This window comes from Muscardinus avellanarius, assembly GCF_963383645.1.
Source record: "Muscardinus avellanarius genome assembly, chromosome: 14".
NCBI classification, from domain to species: domain Eukaryota; kingdom Metazoa; phylum Chordata; class Mammalia; order Rodentia; family Gliridae; genus Muscardinus; species Muscardinus avellanarius.
In genome coordinates this window covers 56,756,486-56,776,953 of record NC_137800.1, presented here as the reverse complement: position 1 = coordinate 56,776,953, position 20,468 = coordinate 56,756,486, and the positions used below count along the sequence as shown (strand labels likewise).

General features: G+C 40.8%; 1 protein-coding gene across 1 annotated transcript in view; it reads left to right on the top strand.

Moving 5' to 3' along the window:
• Window positions 1–20,468, top strand: part of NSD3 (nuclear receptor binding SET domain protein 3) — a gene marked incomplete at both ends in the record, with an annotated part of 98,799 nt that overhangs the window by 44,492 nt on the left and 33,839 nt on the right. Inside the window, 3 exons of the mRNA XM_080709815.1 lie at window positions 4,052–4,178; window positions 16,700–16,897; window positions 17,719–17,892. Of these exons, the coding sequence (XP_080565941.1) occupies window positions 4,052–4,178; window positions 16,700–16,897; window positions 17,719–17,892 (499 nt within the window). The remainder of the gene's footprint in view (window positions 1–4,051; window positions 4,179–16,699; window positions 16,898–17,718; window positions 17,893–20,468) is intronic.

Here is a 20,468-nt window from a genome sequence, read left to right as displayed (position 1 = left end):
GGACTCTAGATACCCAAAACAATCTCGAAGCAAAAACAAAGCTAGAAGATGTATATTTTCTGGTTTCAAACCATATAAAGCTACAATAATTAAAACAGTGTAGTACTGTTCTAAAGGCAGATATATAGACCATTGGAGTTAAATACAAGCCTAGAGCTAACTTCTTCCCTATATTGTCAAGTTATTTTTGACAAGGTTTCCATGAACATTTGGTGGTGGAAATAATAATCTTTTAACTAAATATTGTTGAAAAATAATAATTACATGAAAAAGAATAAAATTGGGCCCTTACCTAATCCCACATATAAGTATTAACTCAAACTAGATAAAAGACCTAAATATAAATCTTAAGACTATAAACTTTTAGGAGAAAATCTGGGTCATAAAACCTCACAACATTGAAATTAGCAGTGATTTCTTGGATATGATTTCAATGGCACAGGCAACAGAAGAATATACAAACTCCCTAAAAAATAAAAGAAAATATTGTATATCCAAAGACAATGTAAACAGAGTTAAAAGTTACTAATAGAATTGGATAAAATATTTCCAAATGCTATATCTGAAGGTATATTAATATTCCAACTAGAAATCCTAAAAATTAACAACAATAAAGGCAAACAATACAATTTAGAGATAGGTAAAAGACTAACTTAAATAATGAATCTCCACAGATAACCAATCTTAGTTGTCTGTTGGATGGAAACTCTTGTTTCTCTGGTTCTGGTGAGTGTTACCTATTTCTTCTTTGTAGTTAATCTCTTTGAGTATTTTCTCTAGCGCTGGTTTTGAAGACATAAATTACTTCAGTTTCTGTTTGTCATGGAAGCTTCTTATTTCTCCATCTAATTTGATAGAAAGTTTTGCTGGATAGGAAATTTTTGGCTGGAAGTTGTTTTCTTTCAGAGTTTGGAATATGTTACTCCAAGCCCTTCTGGCTCTCATGACTTGGTTTGGGAAGTCTGGAGTGATTCTAATTGGTTTGCCTCTGAATGTCACTTGGCCCTTTGTTTTTGTTGCCTTTAAGATTCTCTGCTTGGCTTCCACATTGGTCATTTTGACAATTATATGGCGTGGGGATCCTCTTCTCGGATCCTGTCTAAAGGGAGTTCTATAAGTTTCCTGGATCTGTGTATCAACCTCTTGCTCTATATTTGGAAAATTTTCTGCTATTACTTCCTTGAAGAGATTGTTGATCCCTTTGGTATCACTTTCTTTTCCCTCCTCTATTCCAATTATTCTTAGGTTAGCTCTCTTAAGATGGGCCCATATTTCTTCAATGTCAGATTCCTGCTGTTGGATATCTTTTTCTAGATTAGAAACTATGCATTCATTTTTGGATTGCTCATCTTCTAAGAGCGAGATTCTGTTCTCCATGTGGTCTAATCGGTTGTTTGTGCTTTGAATTGAGGCCTTTACTTCATTAATTGCATCCTTTATCTCTTTTTGGCTCTCTCTGAGTTCTTTTCGAAGCACCTCTATTATTTCTACAGTTATTTTCCTGATTTGATCTTCTAGAAATCTCTGATTTTCTGTTTTATCAGGTTCTGATGTTGTGGGGTTGTGCACATTCATTACTTCAGTGTTATTCCTCTTTCCCATGATTTCGGAGGTTTGTGCCTTCTCTGGGTTCTTCCCTTGGGTCACTATGGCTTCACTTAAGGTGCTCTGGATCTCGAGTCTGTATTATCTCAGACCCTACTACTCCTTTACTGGGTTGTATCATAGAGTCTCCGACCCAGGGAGTCGATAGAGGCTGCTTTAAACTATGGGGGGTGCCAGGTTGCACGCTCTCCTATGGTGTGATATCTCTGCCACCACCACTCCCTCACTGGGTCAAGTCCCAGGAGGCACAATACTGGGATTTCTCCTCTGTGGCCCGCAATTTGACTCACTGTTCTTGAGTACATAGATGTAGCTGTACTGGACTCGGTGAATTCACTGCTGCTGCCGCCGCCGGTGGCAATATGGCGCCTCTGCCACGCCCTCGGCCATGAGGCTGGCGTATTTTTTCTTCTCTGGTTTTGATTTTCACTCTGAATCCCTGCAGCGTGTGCTGAGCTCAGCCACTGGGAGCTTTAAATGCTGTCTGCGCTGAAAGATCCCGCCTGGCTGTTCCGCATCGGCTCATCTCGGCTTGCTGTAGCCGTCCGCTGAGTTCGCCGCTGCTGCCGGCAGTATGGCGCTGCTGCCGCGTCCTCGGGCGTGTGTGTCTCCTCTGTGGCCCTGCGCTCTGTTCTCAGTCTGCTTTCTCTCTGGAGCCTGGTGGTTTTTTTTGTTTTTCTGGTGATGGTGTTTTCTGGCTATGAAAGGCGCTCTTTTTGTGGTAATGGAGATTGGTTGTTAGCGGGACTCTTAAGCCCCGCTTTTCTCGGTCGCCATCTTCCCGGAAGTCTTTTTCTTTCTTAATTTTTATTTAATTTTTTCATTAATTTTTGCTCTTTTTAAAAAATATTGTTTTATCAGCCAGGTTTGGTGGCACACACTTGTAATCCCAATAGTTGGGAGGTTGAGAAAGGAGGATTCTGGTTCAAGGACAGCTTTAGCAAGTAGTTAGACACTCATCAACCTAATGAGATCCTGTTTCAAAATAAATATAAGATAGGGCTGGGAGGACAGCTCAGAAGTAGAATGCCCCTGAGTTTAATCCCCATTACCACAACACATATACATAGACAAACACACACACACTATTTTGTCCTATGAAAAAAAGTTAAAGTACATACATCCCAAAGAAATAATCAACTTTTTAAGCTTTAAATTGTATTGGGGCCAGGCATGGTGGTACATGCTTGTAATCCTAGTACTTGGAAGGCTGAGACAAGAGGATCAAAAACTTGGTGAGGCCATCTGCAACTTACTGAGACCCTGTTTCCAAATAAAAGAATAAAATATCTGGGAGTATACTTTGGGGAGAGAGAATGCCCTGGGTTTCATCCCTAGTACCACTACTGATAAAACAAAAAAAAACATATTGGGTATGGAAGTAGCTGTGTAATTCAGAAGTTTTCAGAGCAAAGAACAAGCTGAGTGTAGTGGCACTCTCCTGTGGGCCCAGGACTTGGAAGACTGAGACCGGAGGATCGCAGGTTTGAGGCTACCCTCTGCAATTTATCAAGGCCCTTTTTCAAAATAAAAAAATATAAAGGGCTTGGGGTCTAGCTTCAGCTACATTCCTGGGTTCAATGTCTGTTAACACCCCTTTTCCCCAGGAAAAAAGGTAGAGGCCAAGGACCAGCAGTACTAGCGTCTTTAACATCTTTATTAAAAATCCAAATTCATGGGCTTCATCCTAGGGACCTATTGAGTAAAATCTCTGGGAGGCCAGGTATGGTGGCACATACCTGTAATCCTAGTACTTGGGAGGTTGAGACAGGAGGATCACAGGTTGGAGGCCAGGCTGCGCAAATAGCAAGACTCTCAGCAACCTATCAAGACCCTGTTTCTTAAGGCGAAAAGGCCTCAGCTGCCGGACGTGGTGGTGCACACTTGTAATCCCCGCACTTGGGAGGCGGAGACAGAAGGATCGCACAGGTTCGAAGCCAGCTGTGCTGGCTTAAGAGACCCTGTTTCCAGATTTAAAAAAGTATAAAATGGGTCTGGGAGTGTAGCCCGGAAGTACAAGGGTTTCGGAATCCCAGTACCACCAAAAAAAAAAAAAAAAAGCCTCATCTAAGGCCAGGTGTGGTGTGCACGCTTGTAATCCCAGCATTTGGGAGGCTGAGACAGGAGGATCACACAGGTTCAAAGCCAGCCTTAGCTACTTAGTGAGGCTCTCAGCAACTTAGTGAGACCCTGTTTCCAAATAAATAAAATAGGGCTAGGTTTGTAGCTCAGAGGTAGAATGCACCTGGGTTCAACTAGGTTGTGAAGAGTTTCACTCAGTAGTAGCTGAAGCTATCCACAAACCGCGACCCTCCTGTTTCAGCCTTCCAAATGCTGGGGTTACAAGCATGTGCCACCACGCCCAGCTGCAATCCATGTTTAACAAGCCCTCTGGGCCATTATGGTGTCTGCTGCAGTTTGAAACTACTACTTTTGCCCTTTACAGATCTGTGAAAGCTCTGGTGACTCTCTGATCTCTTGTGAGGGAGATTGCTGCAGACACTTCCATCTGGAGTGCTTGGAGTTGACATCAGTCCCTGATGGGAAATTCATCTGCACAGAATGTCAAACTGGTAAGCTTAAGAAGATGGCTAGGGAAGAATGCACAGGCAGCATCTCCCATGAAATCTGATCTTGTCACTTTAATTTGGCTCTCCTCCTCCCCTCCCATATTTCAACAAATGAAAACACCACTCACTAATCAGGGTCCACAAGATCAAGAGTAGCCCAAATCCTACCAGTGCCTTCACCATAGCATCTATGGACACCAAGATGAATTTGTGTTTTAGCTGAAAAGTTACAAAAAGTATGCAAATTGAGTTATTTTTCCAGCTTTTTTTTTTTTTTTTTGGCTCAGTAAATTGGTTGAAAGCCCCTTGACTTTATTGGGTTTTTAAAATTTTTACTTTATTTATTTGTTTGTTTATTTATTTAGTCATTTTTGCAGTACTGGAGATGAAACCCAGGGACATTCTACCTTCAACTATGCCCCCAGCCCTAGTTTTTATTCTTTATTTTGAAGTAGGGTCTCACTGAGTTACAAAGGGCCTCACTAAGTAACTGAGGCTGGCCGGGAACCACAGTTCTGTCTCAGCTTCTCAAATGCTGGGATTACAAGCATGTGCCACCATGCCCAGTATGGCTTTTTTTTTTTTTTTTTAACTTGGGATTTAACATTTATTTTTACCCCATTATGCATACTACTATTATGCAGAGGTTCCTAAACTTATTTGGCTTACTGCCCCCTTTTTAGGGGGGTGGGAAACTAAGTGTCCTCTGGGAATCTACCTTCTTTAAGCAAATAAACAGAAAGATACACTGACAAATTTGAGTTCTGCCCAGTGTGGTGGGGCACACTTGTAATCCTAGTACTTGGGAGGCTGAGACAGGACGATTGTGCAGGTTCAGAGCCAGCCTCAGCTACTTAGTGAGGCTCTCAGCAACTTAATGAGACCCTGTTTCCAAAGAATATATAAACTATGTCTAGAACTGGACGTGTTGGCACACGCTTATAATCCCAACATTTGGTAAGCTGGGACAGGAAGATTGCAGGTTCAAAGACAGCTCAGCTACTTAGTGAGGCCCTTTGCAACCCAGTGAGACCCTGTTTCAAAATTAAGAATAAAAAGTAGGCTGGAGGTATAGCTCAGAGGTAGAATCTCCCTGGGTTTCATCCCCATTACTTCAAAAATAAAAAATTAAAATAGGTCTAGGAGTATAACCTGGAAGTAGAAGGCACCTGGGTTCTATTCCCAGTACCACCCCACTCAAAAAAAAAAAAAAAAAAAAATTGAGTTCTTTCATTTATCTATAATTTGTCCCAGTGGCTCCCAGGGTATTGCCCCTTTGGGAACCTATGAGAAAAAGAAATATGCTAGCTTATATTTCTTTTCTGTGTAGTCATGATTCTGGTTAAACTCTCAGAAAGTAGGAAGTTGGGTTATTTTATTTTATTTTATTTTGTGTGGTAATGGGGATTGAACCCAGAGGCATTCTACCTTCAAGTTACACTTCCAGCTTGCTGAGGCCATACTCAAACCTGTGACCCTCTAAGCCTCTTAAATACTAGGTTTATAGGTGTGTAACACCACACCCAGTGGGAGGTAGTTGTTTAATCTGAAACAACATGGCAAGTGAAAATCAGATTGTGGGAGGGATGCAGTGGTACACAGCTATAATCCAGTACTAGGGAGGCTGAGGCAAGAGGGTCACAAGCCCTGGGCCAGCCTCAGCTACTCAGATCCTGTTTTAAAACAAAGTAAAGGAAGGGGCTAGGGTATAGTTTAGTGGTAGACTGCTTGCCTAGTATATGTGAGGCCCTAGGTTCAAAGTAATTAACACAAACACACACAAACACCTCTCAATAGAGATGGCATGAGAGTATTTCAAGGAACTATGTACATGTGGGGTTTTTGTATGTTATTATGTTTGGTTTTGGTTTCCTTTAGCTCTGAGGAACTAAGTGCCAACTGTATATCAAAAATATCTGATGTGAGGCGGTGTGGTGGCACATGCTTGTAACATTTGGGAGGCTGAGACAGGAGGATTGCAGTTCAAGGACAGCCTCAGCCACTTAGTGAGACCCTCTGCAACTCACTGAAACCCTGTTTCAAAAATAAAGAATAGCCGGACATGGTGGCGCAGCTTGGAGGATTGTGGTTTGGACAGCCTCAGCTACTTAGTGGGGACCTTTGCAACTCAGTGAGATCAACCCTGTTTCAAAATAAAAGATAAAAAATAGGGCTGGAGGTGTCACTTGGAGGTAGAATGCCCCTGGGTTCCATCCCCAGTACCTGAAAAAAAAAAAAAAATCTGATATTACCTTTGACTATTATTATCATCCTACCTATAGACATTTAGACATTTATCTTTCTTTCTTTCTTTTTTTTTTTTTTTTTTGGTGGTACTGGGGGTGGAACCCAGGGGCTTTCTACCTCCAGGCTATACTCCCAGACCTATTTTCTATTTTACTTGGAAACAGGGTCTCACTAAGTTGCTGAGAGCCTCACTAAGTAGCTGAGGCTGGCATCAAAACTGTGTGAACCTCCTGTCTCAGTCTTACAAGCGTGCGCCACCATGCCCAGCTATTGTTGTTGTTGTTTTTTTTTTTTTTTCATTTGAATGTATGTTTTATAGCATTCTTCTCTGAGTGACACTCCCAGCACTATTTTTTATTCTTTCTTTTGAAACAGGGTCTCACTAAGTTGTGGAGAACCTCAGTAAGTAACTGAGGCTGGACTTGAGCCTGCAATATTCCTGTTTCAGGCTCCCAAGTACTAGGATTGGAAGTATGCAGCACCATGCCTGGCTTCCTATTTTTTATTCTTTATTTTGAAAGATCGCACTAAGTTGCAAGGGCCTCACTAAGTAGCTAAGGCTGGCAGCAAATTTGCACTCTTTCTGTCTTGGCCTCCCGAGTACTGGAATTATAAGTGTGCACGATCATGCCAGATTTCTTCTAGAATTTTTAGAAATAAAGAGGAAAAGTTTAATGATATTTGATTGGGCAGTGATTTTATGGATATGACATCAAAGGCATAGACAACAAAAGGAAAAATAGACAAATTGGACTTCCTCAAAATTAAAAACTTGTCTACTATCAGCAGTGAAGAGAAAGCCCACACAGCTGGAGAAAATATTTGCAGATTGTGTCTGAATATGAGCTAATCCCCAGAACATTTAGAGAACTCCTTTAACAGCATAGAAACGCAAACATTTCTTCAAACAAGATATACAAAAGGCCAGTAAGCCCGCCGGGTGTGGTGGCCCACGCTTGTAATCCCAGCGCTTGGGAGGCTGAGACGGGAGGATCACACAGGTTTGAAGCCAGCCTTAGCTACTTAGTGAGGCTCTCAGCAACTTAGTGAGACCCTGTTTCCAAATAAAGTATAAAATAGGTCTGGGAGTATAGCCCAGAGGTAGAAAGCCCCTGGGCTCCACCCCTAGTACCACAAAAAAAAAGTCAATAAGTGTATAGCAGCATGCCCAATATAACCAGTAATGTGGGAAATGCAAATCAAACCACACCATAATCAAATGTTTGTTTATGATGACTGGATAAACAAAATATGCTGTGTGGAATGTTATTGTTACTGTGTTTCTTGTGGTTCTGGTCCTTTATACTAAACAAGCATTCTACCACTGAGCTATATCTCCAGCCTGGCCTATAAAGGAATATTATTAAGCCTTTAAGAGAAATTAAATTTAGGTTGGGCATGGTGGCATACCCCTGTAATCTCAGTACTTGAGAGACTGAGTTAGAATTGCTGGTTCTAGCCGGGCATGGTGGCGCACGCTTGTAATCCGCACACTTGGGAGGTGGAGACAGGAGGATTGCGCAGGTTCGAAGCCAGCCGCGCTGGCTTAAGAGACCCTGTTTCCAAATAAAAATATAAAAATAGGTCTGGGAGTGTAGCCCAGAGGTAGAAGGGTTTCCAGGAACCCCAGTACCACCAAAAAAGAAAAAAAGAAAGAAAAAAAAAGAAAGAGAATTGCTGGTTCTAGGCCAGAATGTAATTTAGTGAGACTATTCTATTTTAAAATAAAATAGGGCTAGGGATATAGCTCAGAGATAAAATGTCCCCAGATTCAATCCCCAGTCCATGTCTGTCTGTCTTTCTCTCTTTCTCTCTCTCATACACACACACACACACACACACACACACACACACACACACACACACAACCACAAACTTAAAATTATAAAAATATAAGACAAACACTTTCTGTGTAAAAAGTATTATAGGTTACATGCCTAAAACATTCTTTTTAAAATTTGTTTTTCTTTTTATGTGTGTATGTGTGGTACTAGGTTACCCCAGGGGTATTCTACCTCTAAGATATAACCCCAGCCCTATTTTATTTTATTTTATTTTATTTTATTTTATTTTATTTATTTTTTTTTTTTTTGCGGGTTTGGGGATGGAACCCAGGGACATTTGACCTCTGAGATACACCCTCTGTCCTACTTTTTATTTTTTATTTTGAAACCAGGTCTCACTGAGTTGCAGAGGGCCTCACTAAGTAGCTGAGGCTGTCCGTGAACCTTGATCCTCCAGGTCTCAACCTCCCAAATGCTGGGATTACAAACGTGTGCCACCATGCCCAGTTTATTTTATTATTATTTTATTTTATTTTTGTGGGGTTTTTTTGGGATGGAACCCAGGGGCATTCTACCTCGAAGCTACACTACGGTCCTATTTTTTATTCTTTATTTTGATTCAGGGTCTCACTGAATTGCAAAGGGCCTCACTAAGTAGCTGAAGCCATCCGCCAACCACAGTCCCCCTGTCTCAGCCTCCGAAATGCTGGGATTACAGTGTGCGCCACCATTCCCGGCTATTTATGTATTATTATTATTATTATTATTATTATTATTATTATTATTATTATTTGGAGGAGGGGTACTGGGGTGCCTAGAAGCCCTTCTGGGCTACACTCCCAGACCTTTTTTTTTTTTTAATTGGTTCACTGTATTCATATGTCATAATGGGATAAAAAAATTTTTGTAGACATACATGCACACATCGCCCAATTAGCCCCTACCCGATCCCCACCCCGTTCCCTCCCCATCCCTCCTTCCCATGCTTGGCTTTGTGGTTGACATCTAGTATTATAGCAATTTATCAAAAATTAACAATGATAACCTCACATAACAGTTTTATTTGTCTGATAGCAAGCTTTTGATGACTTAAAGATAACATTTCAATATTTCTTTTGTTTTCTTTCTTACCAGAGAATATTTTTTTTTTTTTTTAGGTGAAACTATCATACATTTATTTATTTATTTTTCAGAAAAAAATCTATCCTAATATGGAGTATGGACTCTAGATACCCAAAACGATCTTGAAAAAGCTAGAAGATGTATATTTTCTGATTTCAAACCATATAAAGCTACAATAATTGAAACAGTGTAGTACTGTTATAAAGGCAAATATATAAACCATTGGAGTTAAATAAAAGCCTAGAGATGAATTCTTCCATATATTGTCAAGTTATATTTGACAAGGCTTCCACAAACATTTGGTGGAAGAAATAATAATCTTTTAACTAAATATTGTTGAAAAATAATAATTACATGAAAAAGAATAAAATTGGGCCCTTACCTAACACCATATACAAATATTAACTCAAAATAGATAAAAGACCTAAATATAAATCTTAAGACTATAAACTTTTAGAAGAAAATCTGGTTTATAAAACCTCACAACATTGAAATTGGCAGTGATTTTTTGGATATGATGTCAGTGGCACAGGCAACAGAAGGGTAAACAAACTCCCTAAAAAAATATATATATATTGTATATCCAAAGACAATGTAAACAGAGTTAAAAGTTACTGATAGAATGGGATAAAATATTTCCAAATGCTATATCTGAAGGTATGTTAATATTCCAACTAGAAATCCTAAAAATTAGCAATAATAAAAGCAAACAATACAATTTAGAGATATGTAAAAGACTAACATAAATAATGAATCTCCACAGATAACCAATCTTAGTTGTCTGTTGGATGGAAAATCTTGTTTTTCTGGTTCTGGTGTGTGTTATCTAATTCTTCTTTGTAGTTAATCTCTGAGTATTTTCTCTAGCACTGGATTTGAAGACATAAATTCCTTCAGTTTCTGTTTGTCATGGAAGCTTCTTATTTCCCCATCTAATTTGATAGAAAGTTTTGCTGGGTAGGAAATTTTTGGCTGGAAGTTGTTTTCTTTCAGAGTTTGGAATATGTTACTCCAAGCCCTTCTGGCTCTCATGACTTGGTTTGGGAAGTCTGGAGTGATTCTAATTGGTTTGCCTCTGAATGTCACTTGGCCCTTTGTTTTTGTTGCCTTTAAGATTCTCTGCTTGGCTTCCACATTGGTCATTTTGACAATTATGTGGCGTGGGGATCCTCTTCTCCGATCCTGTCTAAAGGGAGTTCTATAAGTTTCCTGGACCTGTGTATCGACCTCTTGCTCTACGTTTGGAAAATTTTCTATTACTTCCTTGAAGAGATTGTTGATCCCTTTGGTTTCACTTTCTTTTCCCTCCTCTATTCCAATTATTCTTAGGTTAGCTCTCTTAAAATGGACCCATATTTCTTCAATATCAGATTCCTGCTGTCGGATATTTTTTTCTAGATTAGAAACTATGCATTCATTTTTGGAATGATCATCTTTTAAGAGGGAGATTCTATTTTCCATGTGGTCTAACCGGTTGTTTGTACTTTGAATTGAGGCCTTTACTTCATTAATTGCATCCTTTATCTCTTTTTGGCTCTCTCTGAGTTCTTTTCGAAGCACCTCTATTATTTCTACAGTTATTTTCCTGATTTGATCTTCTAGAAATCTCTGAATTTCTGTTTTATCAGGTTCTGATGTTGTGGGGTTGTGGGCATTCATTGCTCCATTGTTATTCCTCTTTCCCATGATTTCGGAAGTTTGTGCCTTCTCTGGGTTCTTCCCTTGGGTCACTACGACTTCACTTAAGGTGCTCTGGATCTCGAGTCTGTGGTATCTCAGTCCCCACTACTCCTTTACTAGGTTGTATCGCAGAGTCTCAGACCCAGGGAGTCAATTGAGGCTGCTTTAGACCGGTGTGTGTGTGTGTGTGTGTGTGTGTGTGTGTGTGTGTGTGTGTGTGTGCTAGGTTGGGTGTTCTCCTATGGTGTGATATCTCTGCCACCGCCACTCCCCCACTGGGTCAAGTCCCTGGGAGTACAGTACTGGTATGTCTTCTCTAGGGGCCGCAATTTTACTCACTGTTGTAGAGTGTGCTGATGGAGCTGTAGTGGACTCGGTGAATTCATTGCTGCTGCCGCCAGTGGCAATATGGCACCGCTGCCACGCCCTCGACCATGAGGCTGGCGTATTTCTTCTCTGGTTTTGAGCTCCGCTCTGAGTCCCTGCAGGGTGTGCTGAGCTCAGCCACTGGGAGCTTTAGAAGCTCCCTGCACCGAAAAATCTGCCGAATTCCACCCGGCTGTTCCGCAGTGGCTCACCTCGGCTAGCTGCCTGCCGCTCCTCTCTGGAGCCTGGTGGGCTGTTGAGTGAGTTGGTCTGTAGCTGTCCGGTGAACTCACCGCTGCCACCGGCAGTAAGGTGCTGCTGCTGCGTCCTCAGCCATGAGGCCGGAGTACCTCCTCTGTGGCTCTGAGCTCCGTTCTGAGTCCCCTCCTATCTGGGGCCTGGTGTTGCAAGGGAAGATGGCGCCCGCCGCTCTGCGCCGTGGCTCCAGCCGCAGCACTGCGCTCTGGTTTCTTTTTGGTGTCTCGTTTTTCCAGCCCTCTTTTTCTCTGTCCCTTGTAATTACATTTTTTGTTTCTCTGCTGATGGTGTTTTCTGGCTATAAGAGGCGCTGGTTTTGTGGTAATAGAGATTAGTTGTTAGCGGGGCTCGTAAGTCCCGCTTTTCTTCATCGCCATCTTCCTGGAAGTCCTTTTTTTTTTTTAAACAGGGTCTCTTAAGCCAGAGACACTGGCTTCGAACCTGCGCGATCCTCCTGTCTCCCTCCGCCTCCCAAGCGCAGGGATTACAAGCATGCGCCACCACGCCCGGCTAATTATTATTATTATTATTAGGTGTGTGTGTGTGTGTGTGTGTGTGTGTGTGTGTGTGTGTGTGTGTGTAATTGGGGCTTGATCCCAGGGGCATTCTAGCTCCAAGCCCTATTTTTTTTTTTTTTGAAACAAAGTCTTACTAAATTGGGAAGGGCCTCACTAAGTAGCTGAGGCTGGCCACGAACCTGCAATCCTCCCATCCCACCCTCCCAAATACTGGGATTAGAAGTGGGCACCACCAGCCCAGCATTATTATTTTTTAAACAGGGTCTCATTAAGTTATGAAGTGCCTTGTTAAGTTGCTGAGACTAACCTTGAACCTGCAATTTTTCTGTCTCATTCTTCTAAGTACTAGAATCATAGGTATATGCACCACACCTGGCTACCTAGTTTTTTGTTCTGTTTTGTTTTGTTTTGCAGTACTGGAAATGGAACTCAGAAGCATTCTACCTCTGAGCTAAACCCAGTCCTATTTTTATTTTTTATTTCAAAATAGGGTCGTGCCAAGTGTGGTGGTGCACACTTGGAATCCCTGCATTTCGGAGACTGAGATAAGAGGATCCAGGTTTGTGGACAGCCTCAGCTACTTAGTGAGGCCCTTTGCAACTCAGTGAGCTCCTGTTTCAAAATAAAGAATAAAAAATAGGGCTGGGGATGTAGTTTGCAGGTAGAATGCCTCTGGGTTCCACTCCCAGTACCACAAAAAAGAAAAAAAGAGAGAGAGAGGGAGGGAGAGAGGGAGAAAGAAAGAAAGAAAGATGGTCTCACTGAGTTGCCAAGGGCCTCACTAAGTAGCTGAGGCTCCCCTTAAACCTTGATCCTCCTGTCTCAGCCTCTCAAATGCTGGGATTACAAATATGCACCATCACACCCGACTGTAGTTTTTTTTTTTTTAATTGATAATTAGTTCTTAAACTACCACTTTCTATTATTTAAGTTATAAAAATATTATGTAATTTTTAATAAGGAAGTATTTTAATTTGCCCTTTTGAATAAAATGCACAATAGACCACAAAGTTTTGTATTGGCCGGGCATGGTGACTCATGCTTGTAATCCCAGTACTTGGGAGGCTGAGACAGGAGGATCACAGGTTCGTGGCCAGCCTCAGCTACTTAGTGAAGGCCTCTGCAACTTACTGAGAGCCTGTTTCAAAATAAAGAGTAAAAAAATAGGGCTGGAAATACAGCTCAGAGGTAGAATTTCCCTGGGTTCCATCCCTAGTGTTGAAAAAAGAAAGGAAGGAAGGAAGGAAGGAAGGAAGGAAGGAAGGAAGGGAGGGAGAGAGAGAGAGAGAGAGAGAGAGAGAGAGAGAGAGAGAGAGAGAAAGAGAGAGAAAACCAATAAACCAATTTCTAATTAGAATGAGAAGAGGGCTAGCCACTAATCTGCACCCCTCCTGTCCCAGCCTCCCAAGTACTGGGATTACAGGAGTACACACCATGCTCAGCTTTCAAAGCTACCTTTAAAATATACATGTCTTCACCAAGTACTTACTGAGAAGTAGAATACCTAGGTCATGGGAAGGGATGTATTTCTATTTTGATGGATAATTTCTTCTAAAGTTCTTCCAACTTAAACTTCTATCAGCAGGACCTGTTTCCCTGTACCCTTTCCCCAACTGGCATTATCAAACCCTCTAAGTGCTTTTTCTATTTCACAACTGGTTTCAATTAGTGTTAAATTACTAGTGAAGTTGAGCAGTTTTTATAGTTTTTGGCTATTTGTCATTCCATTCTTCGTAAATTGCTACTTGGCGTGCTGGCGCACACTTGTAATCCTAGTACTTGGGAGGCTGAGACAGGAGGATCGCAGGTTTGAGACCAGCCTCAGCTACTTAATGAAGCCCACTGCAACTAAGTGAGACCCTGTTTCAAAAAAAGAATAAAAAACATGGCTGGGGGTGTAGCTCAGAGGTAGAATACTCCTAGGTTCAATATTCAGCACTACACAATAAAACAAAAATCTTAGTAAATTGCCTGTTAATACCCTCTGGCAACTTTTGGTTTGGGAGTTCTTTTTTGTTGAAGATTACACCCAGGGGCATTCTACCTCTGAGTTACACCCCAAACCTATTTTATTTATTATCTGGAAACAGGGTCGTACTAGGTTATTGAAAGTCTCAGTAAGCTGAGGCTGTCCTCACACCTGTGATCCACCTGTCTCAACCTCCCAAGTACTAGGATTACATGTATGTGTCACCATGCCTGGCTGGTTTCTTTCTGTTTTGACTTATATTTTAAGTCTCATTCAGTTGTCCTTATTAATCTATGTTGCATCTATTTTCCCCGTATGTAAACTTCTGATAGAACAAAACATAATCCTTAGCTATTTTTGTGTGTATTTTCCACATCTGTTTTTGTGTGTTCTTTTTCTCTGTTCTTTTTTTTATCATAATTGGCATTATTTTGTTCTTTCAGTGTTTGGCACATTCACCAGTAGAGCCATCTGGGCCTAAAATTTTTTTTGTCCAAAGGTATTTAATTACAGCTTCAATTTTTTAATAGTTAATAGAACTATTTATGTTTTCTGTTCATTTTTTGTGCCAATGTTCGTAAATTGTTTTCCTACGGATTCGTTCATTCATCTAAATTTTCAAGTTTATTAGCCAAAATGTAGTGATATTCCATTAATACTTTCTTTTTGGCACTAGGAAGTGAACTGAGGAACATTCTACCTCTGGGCTATACCCCAAGCCTCCCCCCCTTTTTTTTAATGTTGAAAACAGGGTGTTGCTAAGTTGTTGAGGCTGATCTCAAACCTGTGATCTTCTGTCTCAGCCTCCCAAATACTGGAATTATAGACATGGAATTATAGCCACCCAGCTCTTTTAATATCTTTTTGATGTTTGTAAGATTTGTAGTGATGTCCCATTTCTCATTTCTTATTTTATTAATGTCAGTGCTTTTTCTCTTTATTTTTACTATTCTTGTCACAGACATTTTATTAATCTCAAAAAAACCCCAGGTTTTATTAATCCTCCCCAATAAATGTTGATTTTATTTCACACCTAAGGAATATTATCAGTAGGAATAGAATCTGGCTTGTTAATTATTTTCTTTCAGCTCCTCAAAGTAGCATTCCATTATTTGAGAGCTTCCATTTTTCTTTTAGTCCACTTTCTTTGAAAGTAATTTTTTTTTTTTTTTTTTGTGGATCATTTCAAGGTTTACTTAGTTTTCTTTGAAATACTAGGGGTATTCTACCCCTACATTCCCACCCTTATTTTATTTTTTATTTTGAAACAGAATCTCACTAGTTGCTGAGGCTGGCCTCAAACCTGCAGTCTTCTTGTCTCAGTCTCCAAGTAATGGGATTAGAGGCTTGTACCACCATGCTTGGATTAAATATTTTCTTTATTCTTTATTTCCTACAGTTTGAAAATAAGATATGCCTCACTATACTTATATGCCTTTTTATGAGAATCACTAGTGTTTTTGTGTTTGTTGTACATATCTAACTCCTCAGTGATTATCTAATGGAATCCATCTTTTCTTTGGTAATTGCTTTCATTTATGTGAGGATGACCTTACTACTATTTGCTCTCAAATGTTTAACAAATTCTGTTTGGAGTGTGTGTTTTTTTTTTTTTTCTTTAATGAAATTAGTTGTGGAGAACTAAAGTGTGTGTGTGTGTGTGTGTGTGTGTGTGTGTGTGTGTGTGTTGCTGAGGGTGGAACCCAGGGGCTTTTCTACCTCTGGGATATACTCCCAGACCTATTTTATACTTTATTTGGAAACAGGGTCTCACTAAATTGCTGATAGCCTCACTAAATAGACGAGGCTGGCTTCGCAACCTCCCAAGCGCTGGGATTCCAAGCATGCACCACCACACCTGGCTGAATTAAATTGTTATTAGTGGTGTATTTTCAAACAATTGAAATTGTTTGAAATTAGAGCTGGCTATGGTTGTACATGCTTGTTATCCCAATACTTGGGAGGCTAAGACAGGAGGATCACAGGTTCATGACCAGCCTCAGCTATTTAGCGAGGCCCTCTGCAATTTAGTGAGACCTTCTTTCAAATAAATAATAAAAAATCGGGCTGGGGTATAGCTCAGGAGTAGAATACCCCTGGATTCAATCCTCAGTACTGCAAAAAAGCAGAAAACAAACAACAAAAATATTGGTAATAAACCATTATCTTAGCAAAACTTATGAAATTTTCTTTTAGCCACTTATTTTAAATGGTTTTTAGCCTGGTATGGTGGCACACACTTATAATCCTAGTACTTGGGAGGCTGAGATAGGAGGATCCTTTAGGTTTGAAGCCAGCCTCAGCTACTTAGTGAGGCTCCCAGCAACTTAGACTCTGTTTCCAAATAAATATAGCAATAGTCTGGGAGTATAGCCCGGAGGTAAAAAGCCCCTGGGTTCCATCCCCAACACCACAAAAAATATAAATAAATAAAAACAAATGGTTTTTAAGTGTTAAATTCTCCTATGTCATAATAGAGCCTCTTTCAGGTATAGCTCCTAATGTCTGTAGCCACTCTTCGTGACAGGAATGAGCTCTGGTCATGTTTTATTCAGCCTATGTTCCTTGCCAACCCTCCAGGGCAGCACCCATGTTTCTCGTGTAAGGCGTCTGGTAAGGATGTACAGCGTTGCTCCGTTGGTGCTTGTGGGAAATTCTATCATGAAGCCTGTGTCCGCAGATTCCCCACTGCCATCTTTGAATCAAAAGGTTTCCGCTGCCCCCAGCACTGCTGTTCTGCCTGCTCCCTGGAGAAAGACATCCACAAAGCAAGTAAAGGTAACACAGCTAAGGAAGGGGCAGAGATGTTTTGTTTAAAGTGAATGGCAAAGCCGGGGGTAATGGCACACACTTGTAATCCCAGCGCTTGGGAGGCTGAGACAGGAGGATCACAGGGGGTTTGAGGCTAGTCTTAGCAACTTAGTGAGTCCTTCGGCATCTTGTTTCAAAATAAAAAAAATTAAAAGAGTTGGGGGTGTATCTCGGGGGTAAAGTGACCCCTGTACTTAAAAAGAAGCTCAGCCAGGCGTGGTGGCGCACACTCGTAATCCCAGTTTTTGGGAAGCTGACACCAGAGGGTTGTGGTTCGTGAACAGCCCCAGGTACTTAGTGATGCCCTTTGCAACTTGGTGAGACCCTGTTTCAAAATAAAGAATAAAAAATAGGGCAGGGGTTGTAGCTCGGAGGTGGAATGCCCTTGGGTTCCATCCCCAGACCTGCAAAAATAAAAAAGAAGTAGCTCAACCAGAATAGATAGCATGTTAAGTAAGGTTAAGTTGCAAATTCAGACAAATAGAAGGAAGTTCCCTGTGTTGAAGCTACCCCTGAGAATCCCTCAAGCAGGTACCGTATTGGATATCACCATTCCCCAGTATTGGAACAGATGATTTTTTTCTTTGAACAGTCTCTAAGTGATTTTCAGGCTTATGTTTAGAGTCCATATAGCATAACATAGGCATGATAGAGCCAGCTTAGTGAAGAAAAAGTATTTCATTATACTTGGTGTCATGTGGGAACCAAAAAAGCCTACTTCTAGGAGTTTCATTTCACACCCAGCCAGTGCCCTATTACACAAACGCCTGTGGTTTGTCTTTAAACAGGACGCATGATGAGGTGCTTGAGATGTCCAGTCGCCTATCACCCTGGAGATGCTTGCATTGCTGCTGGCAGCATATTTGTGTCCTCCTACATTCTCATCTGTAGTAATCATTCCAAACGAAGCAGTAATTCTGCTGCTGCTGTAAATGTAGGCTTTTGTTTCGTTTGTGCCAGAGGTAAGTGTCAATCTTTTCTCTTTATTTCTTTTTGAGTCTTTTGCCATATTTCTTCATTAAAATGAGTCTTTAGAAGCAGGGCATGGTGGTACACACTTGTAATCTCAGTACTTGGGAGGCCGAGACAGGAGGATCTCAAGTTCACAGCCAGCCTCAGCTTCTTAGTGAGGCCCTCTACAACTTAGTGAGACCCTGTTTCAAAATAAGGATTTAAAAAATAGGGCTGGGGTGTAGCTCAGAGGTAGAATGCTACCTCTAGTTCAAACAAGTCTTAGAGCCAGCGTGGTGGCATGCATCTGTGATCCCAGTACTTGGAAGGTTGAGACGGGAGGATCGCATGTTCACGGACAGCCTTAGCAACTTAGCAAGACTTTTAGCCACCTAGCAAAACCCTGTTTCAACACAAAAAATAAAAAAGAGATGGGGTGTAGCTTGGAGGTAGCATGCCCCTGGGTTCAATATCCTCTACCACTTAAAAAAAGAAGAAAGAAAGGGTTCAATACCCTCTACCACTTAAAAAAAGAAGAAAGAAAAAGAAAAAAAGTGAGTCTCAGTATTGGGAGAATACAGGCCCTCTAGTACAACTCACTCTCTGCCAAATTCTGTATTTTAAAAGTTAACTTAGAGCCGGGCATGGTGGCACATGCTTGTAATCCCAGTACTTGGAAGGCTGATACAGTAGGATTATAGGTTCATGGCCAGCCTCAGCTACTTAGTGAGGCCTTCTGCAATTTAGTGATACTCTGTTTCAAAATAAAGAATAAACCATGTGTGGTGGCACATGCTTATAATCCCAGTGCTTGGGAGGCTGGGACAGGAGGATCCCACAGGTTCAAAGCCAGCCTCAGCTACTTAGTGAGGCTCTCAGCAACTTAGTGAGACCCTGTTTCCAAATAAAGTATAAAATAGGTCTGGGAGCATAGCTCGGAGGTAGAAAAGACCCCTAGGTTCCACCCCCAGTACCACAAACATAAAAATTAAAAATAGGGCTAGGAAGCTGGGCATGGTGGTGCACACTTGTAACCCCAGTACTTGGGAGGCTGAGATGGGAGGATCACAGTTTTTGAACAGCCTCAGCTACTTAGTGAGCCACTCTGTAAACTTAGCAAGACAATGTTTCAAAAAAAAAAAAAAAAAAAAAGAATAAAATATAGGGCTAGGAAGTTGGATGTGGTGGTGCATGCTTGTAATTCTAGTACTTGGGGGCTGAGACAGGAGGATAATGGTTCACAGACAATCTCAGCTACTTAGTGAAGCTCTCCGCAACTTAGTGAGACCCTGTTTCAAAATAAAGAATTAAAACTAGGACTGGGGGTGCAACTCAGAGGTAGCATACCTCTGGGATCAATCTCTACTACAAAAAAAAATTACAAAACTAAGATAAATTCTGTTTTTCTATTCGAGTGTGTGTGTGTGTGTGTGTGTGTGTGTGTGTGTGTGTGTGTGTGTGTGTAACTGGGGTTGAACCCAGGAGAGTTCTACCTCCGAGTGACACCCCAGCCCTATTTTTTATTCTTTATTTTGAATTAGGTTCTCACTGAGTTTGATTAATGAAAAGACTAATCTGTTCCTTCCACAAATTACTTTTCTATTTGAAGTAGATATTTTCCATGTCATCTTCTTTAATCTAGAACTTTCAACTGATTGAGGTTTCCCTTGGAAGGCAAAATTAGCATATTTATTTTTCAATTGTTTATGTTGTATTTTATGTTTTGGCTTGGCATCGAGAAGGTTGAGAGCCAGCAATGTAGGCTTTTTTATTTGCCACCTGTTGATGCTTCAGTATGCCAGAAGATTGATCAACTGAAAACAGTATGGAGACCCCGAGGGTGTCAGTGAACTTGAATTTCTGGTACATAGAATACAGAACTTCTTTAGTTGGCTGTAATGTACAGTATCCAGCTTTATCTCAGCTATATTAGAATGAATGAGTTTTATAATTAGTAAGCATTATAAAGACCAACTAACATACCCAAATACTGTTTTTGCTTTATTTTTAATGTACATACTAAGGTTTATGAACTTCCCTCTGCCTGAAAAATTTGCAATGACTGTAAGGCATATCAAGCCTGTTGGATTAGACTGTATTGAAGACAAAAGCATGTTTTTCTTTTACGAGACAATTTGGTGAAAGTACTGAGCTTTATAAGCACATGTGGCTGTCTGCCATTGGAGTCTAGAACATTGCTTTTGTTTACTGAAGTGATTACAACTCTATCCTCCTGAACCTGTCTAGTATTCATAGGAACAGGGCTGAGATGTTTCATGTCACATTGTTAGAGGTGACATACAGGCTAAAATAGGCGAGTAGGAAATAAAAACCATCATTTTTGGCTTTCTCATCTTCCCTTCGGAATAAAAGTAATGATAGAATGGAATTACTGAATTATCAAGAGAAAGCCTCTTACAGGCTCTGGGACAGGGGAGTGCTAGTGGTAACATCAAAGTTTACAGCTTTGCAAACCTTTTTTATTCTACTGTTGCAGGGCTTTCTTACTGGCAGTGTGTAAACATATATCATTTAACCGACATTTTAAACATCAGGGTATAACTTATCATTTGGGTTGCTTTGGGGT